Source organism: Pipistrellus hanaki, assembly GCF_964339955.1.
Source record: "Pipistrellus hanaki genome assembly, chromosome: 2".
Taxonomy (NCBI): domain Eukaryota; kingdom Metazoa; phylum Chordata; class Mammalia; order Chiroptera; family Vespertilionidae; genus Pipistrellus; species Pipistrellus hanaki.
Window position 1 is genome coordinate 113,394,429 of NC_140504.1, and position 12,708 is coordinate 113,407,136.

The window sequence follows — 12,708 nt, forward strand, 5'->3', positions numbered from 1 at the left end:
ATTAGGCAAGTCCACTGCGTGTTTCTGTGTGGCTGGTATCTCAGTGAATTCCCAGCCAGGTCTGGGCCCGAGTGCTGGAGAGATGGAGAAGGCCTCTTGGGACAGGCCAGGCACTGGAATAAGCACTCAACTAAACAAAACTCTTCCTGTTGGGAAGGGCAGGCTAACACCCCACTGGCCTCATCCTGGGGAGAAGCCTGCACACTTTGGAACTGACGCTGGCTCACTCCCTGACCTGAAGCCAAGCACTACTTCCGTTGCCCACAATACTCGGACCCACCGCCAAGGGCATTGTGCTCCTCGGCGACTTGTCCTTTGCACAAAGTTCCTGTGACGTTCCTCCCTGCTCAGGGAAGAGAGCCCAAGCGGCCCTGGGCTGCCTTGCACATCCCCCGGAACGCTCACTCCTCAAGGTGCCCTGGGAGGGCAGCTCAGGCAGCCCCACCGGGGACAGGATGTTCGAGAGACAGACAATACTTCTTCAGTCCCTCATTAGTCACAGCTGAAACAAAGACCAGTCCCCAGTAAAATGCAGGATGCATAGGACCTGCCGTAAGAAAAATGCCTCGTGAGGTGGAAACCAGCTATTCTCTAACCCAGTTTGCACACAGGCTGAGGAAGTGTGAGCTTTCTTTCGCTTCCTTCCGTTCTGGACCCTGACTCTTGTCTCGGCCACATCCCGCCCACCTGACATACCAGAGGCTCTGACCCTCGGTGCATGAGGGTCCCTAGCCCAGTCCCCACAGCCTGGTAGCTCTCCCCGTGGCATCTGTGTCCCCACAGTGTCCAGCTGTGCCGGGAGGCCGGGCATGGGTGAGAAGCGGACTCAGCTGCCGGGCTCACTCACGTCTCACCCTCAGCAGGCCAGAGAGATGCCGTGGCTCTGTCCACACATGGAGGTGGGCCTGGGCTCACGCAGCGCTCTCCTGAGCTTGCCTTCTTATAGTTGCAGGGGCTATGTGGATTCCCTAGCGTTCCTTTAAACTAGGGGTGTCGAACTCAATCAGAGAAGGGGCCAAAATCTAAAATCCAGCCTAAATTGTGGGCCGAATGGTTTACTGAACAGTCATAAACTGACAATGTCATAAACTGACAGCGGAGTGCAGTGATGACAGCGCGGTGCGGGCCACATTGCAAGGCCTGGCGGGCTGGATTTGGCCCGCGGGCCTTGTGTTTGACACATGTGCTTTAAACCATTTAAACGTTTACTGAGAAGTGCTTTGGCCCAAAGACAAGCTGAGGAACTCTGGAATTTCTACTGAAATGCAGTGTCCCCACGCAAGAGTGTCAACATTTATTTCTCCCTCATTTCGCAGGGAAGAAAGAAGCTCTCTCACAGAGACAGTCTGGCCGCTAGTGAAGCCGTGGCCATGCAGGTGCAGTCAAGGCGGCACTGAGCGGGAGCCCCGGGCTGTGGAGGGAGGAGGGGGAAGGCAGTCACCATGCACAGCTGTTAGAGTGGCTGACCTTCCAATGCCAGGTCACTGAAAACTAGTCTCACACCCTACCAGCCCTCTCTACACCGGCCCCTCCACCCGGCTCCGCCCCAAGGCCACCCCACTCCCCCGGCTCCACTCACGGTTGAGGAGCCCGAGCTGCAGGAGGGAGGCCAGGGCCGTGAGGATCATGAAGAGCAGCAGCCCTCCCCGGCGCCCCATGAACCGGACTACCACACACATGGCCAGGCAGGAGGCCAGGGTGATGCTGGCCATGGTGTAGTAGTCGGCGTAGAAGTTCTCCAGCAGCGGCACCTTCACCTCGTGGCCCATCATGCTTCTGGCGAAGCAGTGGTGGATCCCGAACCCCGTCAGCCTGTGGGAGACACACCGGGAGGGCCATGTGTGGGCGTGCGGGGACACCGGGGACCGTGCCACGCCCCGGGAGCCACTGTGTCCAACAACAGGGGGTCATGTAGGCGGCTCTGTTTGCAATCCAAAGTGTGCCATTGGTGAATGGACAGGAGAGCGACACGCAAACTGAAGACTTCAGAGAAGCGGCCCTCGCTGGGGCGCATGCTCACTCCCTGCCATCACTCCAGGAGAAAGGTGTGAGCCTTCTGTTCAAACAGCAACTTTCATGGGAGCCTCACATGCAAGACAGAGTGCTCCCCTCGCGTCAACCCCTTCAATCCCACCTCGGTGCCGTGGGAGCTACCGTCAGACCCTCTTCACAGACGGGCACACAGGCTGAGGGAGGTCGGGCCGCTTGCAGATTACTCAGCTGGCAAAGGACAACCTTGGAGACACATTGCCCATCTGTGCCTGCCTCTTCCTTCAGCACTCGGGGTTCTGGGGGCTTGGAAAACTGTCCAAAGAATGACCTATTCAACCCTGTTCTGTCACTACCTGTCAAAGGCACCCTGAAGAACCAGGAGAAGCCAGGCCAAATGGTCTTGGAGGTTTTGTTTCAATTCTTCATTTACCTCTGCTTCCTCCACTGCCCCGATCAAGCCTCTTGTCTGCCCCATAGGATCACAGAAATCTGCTGGCAACATGTGTCCCAGCTGTGCAGACTGATGTCTGCTCTGGGAAACATCTGTGCATGCCCAAGGAGGCTGCAGCCATAGTGACCACACCATGTGGACTGAACCCAGGGCTCTGAAGGGCCCTTTGGGACGGGGTCTGGTGTGAAATGCTTGCATGCTTAGTTACATCAGAGCTCAGCATCCATCCCAGAGTGCGAACTTCCCTTCTTCTTCAGCTCCCTTGGTGCTCTCATTACACCTCGAAGTTGCATCAGGCCCTCTGCAGCGGCCCCACCCCCGCAGCAGGATGCTGCTCTTTGCCAAACACAAGCCTTTCTGCTTGGGAAGCACTCAGCTGAGGACCCAGCCCCCGGGCCATCCTTTTCTCATCTAGGAGCTGAGACCCAGCCCTCCGGCTCCTGGCCGATGACTGCCCTTTCCATCTGGCTTCCGGGGGTGCAAGGAAGTCTTCACCTTTCTGTCCTGGTGGAGAGGAAGTCCTCTGACCACAAAGGCAATTTAAGACAGAGAAAGGGACACCCTCCCACAAGAATCATTAAAATGTTATCTTGTCTTTGTCACATTTTGTGTTTTTTCCAAAATACAACTTGGGGAAGTCACCCCATTCTCAATGATCCTATTGTTCTAGCCAGCGCCTGCCTGAGATGGACAGTGGTGCGGGGGCCATGCCCGGGGCCAACTCTGGGCCAGGAGGCTGAGGCCTGAGGTCTTGGCCCTGCCCACCCAGTGGCCATGGCTGGTCAGTCCCTGGCCTGGGCCATGGTCTCCTCACCTGGGGGACAGGGTATAAGTGAGGTCTGAGCTCTCCCATCGCTCTGGCAGAAGGACCTTCTGTATCTTCCCCCAAATTTAATGAGGAACCCCAGTACTGAGAACTGATTAAATGGAGCTGCTTTGGTAGAAACAGCTGTGAGGAATGGCAGGCCTAGCCTGGCCCATCCTCTGAGGGTGAGGAGAATGCACATCTGTGTGGACCAGCCCAGGGCCCTGCCTGTGCAGCTGGGAGGGGCCGGCTGGGGCTCTACCTGCCCCGAGGCTGGGGTGGGACCCATATCCTCCAGCAGTTGTCGCCTTCTGAACACTGGTTAGGAAGCTGACAGGCTTGTCAGACTTAGCTGGGCCCCTCAGCAAAGAGCGGAGCCCTGGGCAGGCCAGAGCGCCCGCTGGGCCATAATTCAAAGACCAGCTGGGAAGGAGGAGACCCCAGAGGCCCTTTTCCAACCCCTCCCTGCCCTTGGCCTCAGATGTGTCCCTCGGCAACTCACGAATTCACACACAGGACCACGATGTTCTTCCACAGGTTCCGGGTTCCCACCATCTTCACGATGCAGACCTTCTTGGGCCTCCGGGACAGCTCCTTCTCCAGCTCTGCGGAGACAGAAAGCGTGACCTCTCCGCCAGGCCCGGACAGCGGCCTCCAAGGCAGCCCGGGTCCCAGTCAGGCTTCGTGAACAGGGAGAATGCTTTGGGTTTTCCTCTCTTAGCCAGGGACAGAGCCTAGCTGCCAGGACAGCGGAGATGTTCAGACTCTAACCTGGTGTTCAGCTGCCCTGCGGGGAGGGGTGTGGAGGGAGCCGTGCTCACTGTCAGCCTCTCCTGGGAACCAGGCAGGGCGCACACACAAGTGATTAGCGCAGGCCCATTCCACACCGCAGAGGACCGGGCCGAAGGGTGGTGTCTAGGTTCCTGAGCTCTCACTGGGCTCTGGGAGCATGATAACAGTGGCTTCCTTGTAAGTCTGATCTGTCTGCACCTCCACTGCTCAGATAAGCACATGCTGACATGCTCTTTAACTGTGGGCGAACACACGATAGCGTTATTGCTGACACCGCCCCGCAAGAGCATGCATCTTCGAAAGAGAAATAAATGCAGGAACTGTGTGCCCATCTGTGCATACACAAATATGCACAATCCAGATGTGGGTATACTTTTAATAGTTCGAGCCGTTGGCAGCTAGAAAGACATGATGTTTTGGCTGAGCGTGATATGACCAGCCACACAGTTAGGAGACAGTTTCTTTTTCTTTTTTCTTTTTTTTTCTTTTCTTTTTTTTTTTTTTTTTAATATATTTTATTGATTTCTTACAGAGAGGAAGGGAGAGAGATAGAGAGCTAGAAACTTCGATGAGAGAGAAACATCGACCAGCAGCCTCTTGCACACACCCCCACTGGGGATGTGCCCGCAACCAACGTACATGCCCCTGACCGGAATGGAACCCAGGACCCCTCAGTCTGCAGACCGATGCTCCACCACTGAGCCAAACCGGTTTCGGCAGGAGACAGTTTCTTGTTAGGCTCAAACAAGCTCCGAAAGCCACTCTGAGCAGACTGATGGCGTCTCAGCGCCGCGTGAACAGGGTTCGTGAGTTTGCTCAAGTGCTGGTGCTGACTTAGCAGTGAATATGGAAGATCAAAATAGGTAATGTCTGGACCTCCACGCCTTCCTACTTCGCTGTGCGCACAAAAGCCACCCGTCCAGTCTCCCAGGCCCTTCTGGCTCCTACCCAGGCCTGACCTTGGGGAATACTTCCCTACTCGGGAGCTACAAGAGAAAAGGACGGCTTAACCAATTGGGTGGGTGGGCAGTGCTCTTGAAGGTTGCTAAGGCCACGAAAACAAGGAAAGACTGAGAAACTGCTGTGGTCAGAGGGGCCTGGGGAAACGGGATGACCAAGTGCCACCCTGGCGCAGGAAGAGGTTACTAATGAGAAGATGGTAACAGCCAGATAAGGCTGGCGTTTGGTTAGCGGCAGTGCCCCCATGGCAGTTTCTCAGCTGTGACAACTGTGAGTGGTAATATCAGATGTTAACCAGGGGGGGACTGAATCAGGGGTATTCAGGAATTCTGTACTACTTTGCAACTTTTCTGAAAACTTAAAATAATCCCAAAAATTCTACTACCTTTTTTTTTTAAAAGCAGTGGGGATGGGAAGTTCCCCTATATCCCTATTAGTGCTCAGAGGAAACAGGTCTGCCCCCCAGGGGCCCGGAGCAGCAGCTCCCACGGGGAGTCTCTGAAGAGTGCCCTCCACCCCACCTCCCTGCCCCTTACTTCTCTCCTGTTCTACCTCCTTCCTGCCACCCAATGGCAGGAGGGCCGCCAGCCTCATTAGTTACAGTTTGAACAAGAATATTTTACTTAACCATAAGGACTTAGGAGCTTTCTATTTAAATAAAAATTTTTGGATCAGTGCCACCAGCTGGGGCATAGAAAGGAGAAGGAAAAGCCTTTCCTATGACTGAGGGATATCATGCCACCTGAGTTTCCAGAACTTTCTTCCTTCCCGTATTTAGGTGTGAAGACTGGAGTCTGTACACAAGCCAGACGCTGGCATTTCGGCTGTGTCCGCAGACCCTCCCCTGAGGTCTTCTTGACTTTGGTGCTCCCCTTTGTAAAAATAGACTAATTTGATTTACAAACATACTTTGCCCTGGTTAAAAACCTAAAAAAGCTTTTAAAGAGTATAGAAATGTCATGGTTAATAGATCATGTTGGATCCTGTGACCTGAGTAATTTCACTTTTGTAAAACTTATCAGGAATCAACCGTAATTAGCACCACTTGCTCACCATGAAAATCTTACAAGAAGAAAACTGAAATGCCCATTAAGATGTTTATGTAAGTTTAAAGGTTGTGTGTGTGTTTTTTTAAATGTGGCCCCAACTTAACTACTGACACTTATTAGACATAAAGCAGATGCTGCTAAAGAAGCTATAGCAATTGTAACTATGACCGAGTTTTGTTTTTTATAACATTAAACTCCAGAGCCCCACGTCTGAAGAACGGACTGCCATCTACAGAGGAACTGCGTTCTAAATGGAATGAAATGAGCCTGTCGGGGCCACTGACATTTTGTCTGTCAGACCTATCACCCACCAGCCCACCGCCAACAGCGTAAGCTTTCTCAGCACTAGGTCTGTTCTGGGACAAAAGTCCACCAGCTGGGTTACAGGAAACACTAGAGGCCGCCTGGGACCTCCGAAGGTAACTGAATAGGTAATGGAAAGAGGCCTTTCCACCTCTGCTCATCAGACAGGAATCGCAGGGACTTTGTGAAGTCCTTGCTCACGGAAATAGTGGGTAAAAGGGAGCATGAGGGTCGACAGACTCTGTGCATCAAGGAAACAGCTGTTAAAGCAATTCCCCTCCTGCTCCTCCGCCAGGACTCTCCACCCTCTGGTTTCGAGCCAGTAGGAACATTTCAAAACAAAAACAAATAGAGTCAACTTAGGCCAGGCACCTCCTGTCACTCTGCACCCTTTCCTGCCCCCATGCTCGTCCCTGTGAGATGCAGCCAGAGGGCCCTGGTCTGGCTGGGCGGGGTCTCCTTTCCAGAACAGGGGGCAGCGAGGGGCCCACAGACTCAGCAGAGTCCCAGCTTTCAGTTGAGGCTCCTTAGTTGCTCTGTGCCTCAGTTTCTCACCTGTTAAGCGGAATGCTGTCCCTACCTCAGAGCACTATGACAAGAACTGAATGAAATGCTGACCTAGTCTGTCCCCACTTCTCAACACTGACTGCAGAAGAGAAGATGTCCCTGCAGACACACTGGAAGGGTCATGACCTCTCCGTGGTTTGGATATCCAGGGAAGAGGCCAAAGAATGCTTCTCGGGAACAGCAGAGGCCAGCCTCAGAGATGCAGGGGAAACACTTGTCAAGGGTCATTTGCACTCACTTGGATGGGGGTGTGAAATAAACTGGCTTTGTCTTAAGTTTGTGTACACTGCTAACATATTCCTGGTAAAACTTGAAAAAAACAACAACAAAAACAAACAAACAAACAAACAAAAAAACACCAGTTACAGAAATAAAAGATAAGAAAGAGCCAAAAGAGAAGGGAGGTAAGGAAGAGGAAGCAAAAAGAAGAGGAGGAAGATGAGGAAAAAAAAAAGAGGAGGAGCAGAAGGAAGAAGAGCAGGTGGAGAAGGTAGAGCAGGAGTAGCAGAAGGAGGAGCAGGTGGAGGAGGAGCTGGAGGAGCAGATGGAGGAGGAGGAGCAGGAAGAGGAAGATGAGGAGGATTAGGAAGAGGTGCAAAGTAGCAGGAGGAGGATCAGAAGGAGGTGCAGCAGTAGCAGGAGGAGTAGCAGGAGGAGGATCAGGAGGTGGAAGAGGAGGAGGAAGAACAGGAGGAAATGAAGGAGTAATAAAAGGATAAGGAAGAGGAGCAGGAGGGAGGGGAGCAGGAGCAGGAAGAGCAGAAGGAGGGGAAGCAGGAGGATCAGGAGGAATAGCAGGAGGAGGAAGAGGGGATCAGGTGGAGGAAGAGGAGCAGCAGAAAGAGGAGGAGGAGCAGGTAGAGGAGGAGCAGCAGAAGGGGGAGCAGGTGGTGGAGCAGAAAGAGCAGGAGGAGGGGGAGCAGGTGGTGGAGGAGGAAGGGGAGCAGGTGGTGGAGGGGAAGGAGCAGCAGCAGGAGGTGGGGGAGAAGCGGCAGGAAGAGAAGGAGCATGAGAGGTAGGAGGAGGAGGACTTTGGACAAGTTGCTTATTGATGGAGACCCTGAGTGGCCTGATACATGACCCCTCTTTTCTCACTTCAGGTTCCAAACAGATGGAGAAGACAAAGAGCAAGGCAGGTGAGGACACTATCTGTGCTCCACCACTGGGAGGGGCCCGAGGCTGGGACACCTGCATCATACAGACTCATCTGCCCATCCTGGCAAGACTGGGCAGACTGGCTTCTCCCGGTGCTGCCCGAGAGGGCCCGATGTCTGAGGACACAGGACCTGCTCCCTGCACTGGCCCAATCTCCAGGAGAAAAGGAGAGGAGGGAGTCTGCTCTCCCTCCTCGGGTCTGGCTCCTCCCACAAGGAGGGAATGTGGGGTGTGGGGTGTGGGGAAGCAGTGCTCCCCAATGTTCAGCCTCTCTGGGCCCCGTTTCCTCACAGTACAGCAGGATGGTCTGGATATGGTTCTCCTAAGGCTCTGAGGAGGATCACGTGCAATAGCGTTTCAGCCAGGCCTTGGGGGCACTGCCCAGTGACTGCTGGCGTTGCTGTGACGAGGAGCAGGGGTGGGGCTCTTATTCCAAGATTTCTCTGTTCAGTGGCTGCAGTCCATGCGGCCACATTTGAAACCAGCAGGCTCTACTCCTGCAGTACATGTTCAAAATCTTGGGAATTATGATACAAGGAGAGCTGTCAGCACTTGGACATGCCATGTGACACTAACGATTATAGGAGTGATACTGTGACAATGACACTCCAGAGCAGATCCAAATATTGATGGTAATTCAGCTGCAAACGCCACTGAAAATGTCTGCCATGTTCAGCAATAAACTGAAGATTTATTGAAAAGAGAAAGGGCAAGGAACACTTTGGAGCATGAGGTTTTCTTCTCGCCTGAATCCAAGATTAGGATATGCTGGCAGGGGCAGGAGCCACCCTAACTCATACACCTGCAGCCCCACCCGAGGCACTCATTTACCTCCAGGCAACACAACCAGTATCTAGAGCTGACCATGTCTCATTTATTTACTGGCTTTCATGGAATGCCTGCTAGGAGTCAAGGTCTTTTGCTAGTGCTGGCAAACAGTGGGACCAGGCTCTGCAGACACAGGGTGAAGGGCCCTGAGGAGCTACACAAACCATTCATCACAGTGGATGCTGGCAATGGGCCCCAGTGCCTGCAGCTGAGATGGTGCACCACTGGAGAGCTGGCCGGGGTCCGAGGAGCCAGGCTAACCTGAGGACTGGCTTCCCAGGAGTGGCCAAAAGGGCGAGGCTGAGGACAGGGAGGGCCCTGCAGCCAGTAGGCACGGGGTGCATTCTGAGAGCCCAATGAAGGCCAGAGCATCTCTGAGAGGCAGGCAGACGTGAGAAAGGGTCTCAGAGCAGTTGGAGGATTGAGGGTCTAGCCTATGGGCCAGGGAAGCAGTCCCGAGTAGGAGGTGATGTGAGGGGAAGGGTAGCCGTGAGGATGGCGTCAAGGAACGTAAGAGGCAAAGTAGGACACTAAGGTGTTGGGAGGTGGATTAGGTGAGTTGGTGGGAAGAAGATTTCCAGCAAGAAAGCGAGTACAGCCCAAAAAAGTTGGAAGTGACCAATTCAGATGAAACAGACACCTGTCTTCCCGCAAGCACTGGGCGGCTTGTGCTTGTCACGATGTGTTCGAGAGCTGGGCGTGAACAGGATCAGGAGGCAGATGTGAACTCAGTGCCTCCGGAGTGGATGCTGTGATTACCCTCCAGAGGGGAGGTTGCATGTGCCAGCTACCTCCCCCCGCCTCCTGCAGGGGCCCCAGCATAAAAGCACACCAGCAAAACTCAGAGGCAAAGAAAGGGGAAAAGCCATTTCCCTCCAGAAGTAGGAGGGAAATGAATGAGTATAATTTGGATTGAGAAAACAAGATTTTCCCAGACAGTATTTCAACCTGAAAGAAGTAGAACATGTGATTTGATTAGAAAAATTCCTGAAGCAAATTACACAGGAAGACTTAAGAGCATTATCTTCATAATGAATGGGGCGTCGATAAGTTTTAGGAAGATATCATAGCTGGACACTCCAAAATCAGCAAACATCCCAAAAGGAGGAAAGTGAATTCAATATGAATTCCTCTCCAAACAGGCACATTTGTCTCGGAGCTCACCCCTCACTCTCAAAAAGAGCCAGGGAAGCCACTTCTGCTGGACTTCTTGGGTTCAAGTCCCAACTCAACTACTTACTAGTTATGTGACCTCTGGCAAGATACTTAAACCTGTCTGTGCCTCAGTTTCCTCTCCTGCTAACATAGATGATTATAGTAACCCCCTCAGGACTCAAGTTGGGATGAAATATAAGTTAATACACATCAAGCATTTAGGGTTAAATATCAGACGTAAGTTAATATTTGCAAGCCATTTAGGAAAGTGACTGGTCATTGCCGCAGGATAGAAGGGACCACAGCCGCCCTCTGCAGAGCACCAGCACTCAGCACTCTGCTCAGAAAGCAGACCTGGCTCGTGTCCTCCTTTATTCCAGTAAAGCATGGGCTCTGGGCCTCCTGGACTCCTGCCTGTGCTGAAGTGGAGGCGCCTAGCCTTGCTATCCCCACCTCCCAGGTCATGGGCACAGGCCAAGGCAGGGGCCACCTAGCTGAGCTGCAGCATCTGGGACACTGAACCCCAGCTCCCCTGAGTCAGGAGGCTGTGAGCAGCCTCTCGGATAACAGAGGAGTGCATACAGAAGCCTTTTCCCGCCAGCGGGCTCTGAGTTTCTCGGCTTGTGCTCCTTTCCCATTGGGACCCGGCACATTCTCCAACTTCATGCAGGTGTCTGCTCCCCTGTACTTGGAGCCAGGCTTCCCACCCCTTGGAGGGTGGTCCTCACCATCACCCTCTAGATCTCCACTCTGAGATTTTCCCTACAGCACTCACCCCCAGGACCCATTAGGCATTTCAGTGTGCATTGTTGGCCTTCACACCTGCCTGCAAGCTCTGCCTCTTGCTGTCTGTGCTCTGGAGCAGTGCCTGGCACATGGAGGCGTTTAGTAAACATCTGTGGGATCGAAGTTTAGATCACGGTGGGAAATGTGCATATCACTCTGGGACAAGGGCCTGCAGATTATCTGCCTGGGAAATTTATAAAAACAGTGCCATCGGTACCGGTCTTCAGATTGGGGGAGTGGGTCGGGGCTTGGGTTGGGCCTACTAGGGGCTTTCAAAAGGCACCTGTGCACCTTGGGCACCAGAATCTCTCCTAGTGTTTATTAAAAAAGAAGGTTCTTAGGGCTTATTCCAAATTGACTGGATCAGAACCTCGGGTACCAGGGAAGGCCCAGGAGCCTGGGTTTTAACAGCCTTCTGGTGATATTGTGGAGCCGCAGCATGACAGCTGGATCTGTCCTGAACCCATCTGCAGAAATACTTCACTCTCCTACTTCCTCAGCCCCACAGAAAGGTCATGACAAGTACAGAGGGTGGCGGCTCCCCAAGGTCATACTTGGGGAAAAGAGAGGAAGTGAAGCCAGATGTTCCCAGCCAGTGCTCTGAGGGCCTTTGGACCTGGCAGCAGGCAGGCAGGCAGGCAGGAAGGAAGGCAGGGCTGTGCCAGGATCAGGCATTTTTACCTGCCCCCCACCCCCACGTTCCCTTGACAATCAGGGCATATTAGGCTCACACTGTACTTTGGGGTTTAGGCAGGCCATGCAGGGCCCCGCAGTGTGTCAGAACTGGCCAGGAAAGACCCAACTCCTAGAGGGTGGAGAGAATTTCAATCAGCCCATGTCCCTAGCTTAGCTGCAGACCAACCATCACAGGACATTAAGCAGCCAGCTAGGACAGCTGCTTGGGAACCCAGCCATTCAAGGAACTGCTCTGCCACTCAGTCCAGGGCAGGAGTGCCTCTTCCAGGGCCTGTACTCACCGGGCATCACGCCTTTGATGTCAGTCTCGGTGTTGATGGAGTTCTTTTGGGTGAAGTGCAGGATCAACTTCTTCGCAGACTCAAACTGCTGGGTAGCCATCAGCCACCGGAGGGACTCGGGGAATACCCTTCAAAGACACAGAGGGAATTGGTGAGTACCTTCTAGTTTTGGAGGGCATTGAGTTGGGCTGATGGCCAAGGCAGGTGAATTTTGAGGAGGTGTCCCACTCAATTTCTGCCTTCATGCTGTGGAATCCCATGAATGCTTAGGACTCCCATTAGCCCAATTAGGGGCAATAAGACTGTGGGTGCTGGAGTGTTGCTAACTTTCTTATAGAAAGTACGAGAGGCCTGGTGCATGAAATTCATTCCTCAACCCAGCCTGCACCCTCTCTAATCTGGGACCCTGACTGCCGGTCTAGGCCCCATCCCACAGGGACTACTGGCTCCCAATGGATTGCCTGCCTGCCTGCCTGATTACCCTTAATTGCTTCTGCCTGCCAGCCTGATCACTCCCTAACCACTTCCTTGCCAGCCTGATCGATGCCTAACTGCTCCCCTGCCAGCCCGGTTGCCCCCAACTGCCCTCCCCTGCAGGCCTGGTCCCCCACAACTGCCCTCCCCTGCTGGCCATCTTGTGGTGGCCATCTTTGATGACATGGGGGCGGCAATCTTTTGCAAAGGTGTAAGGGTCAATTTGCATATTACCTCTTTATTATATAGGATAATAATTGTGATTTTTAAAATTTGGCAGAAAGGAACAATATCCTATCAACTTTGTCAGTATACATAAACTTAAAACAATAACCATGTATTGCCCAGCCCGTGTGGCTCAGTGGTTGAGTGTTGACCCATGAACCAGGAGGTCATGATTTGATTCCTGATCAA

General features: G+C 53.2%; 1 protein-coding gene across 3 annotated transcripts in view; it reads right to left on the reverse strand.

Moving 5' to 3' along the window:
• SLC22A23 (solute carrier family 22 member 23) overlaps positions 1-12,708 on the reverse strand; it is a 174,031-nt gene that overhangs the window by 17,656 nt on the left and 143,667 nt on the right. For all 3 annotated transcript variants that reach the window (XR_014794038.1, XM_084873124.1, XM_084873126.1), the window contains exons 5-7: positions 11,821-11,948; positions 3,751-3,853; positions 1,580-1,812 (exon numbers count right to left, since the gene is read on the reverse strand). Coding sequence is in view for 2 of the 3 variants with exons in the window: in XM_084873124.1 (XP_084729250.1) it covers positions 1,580-1,812; positions 3,751-3,853; positions 11,821-11,948 (464 nt within the window). In the remaining variant the exon portion in view is untranslated. The remainder of the gene's footprint in view (positions 1-1,579; positions 1,813-3,750; positions 3,854-11,820; positions 11,949-12,708) is intronic.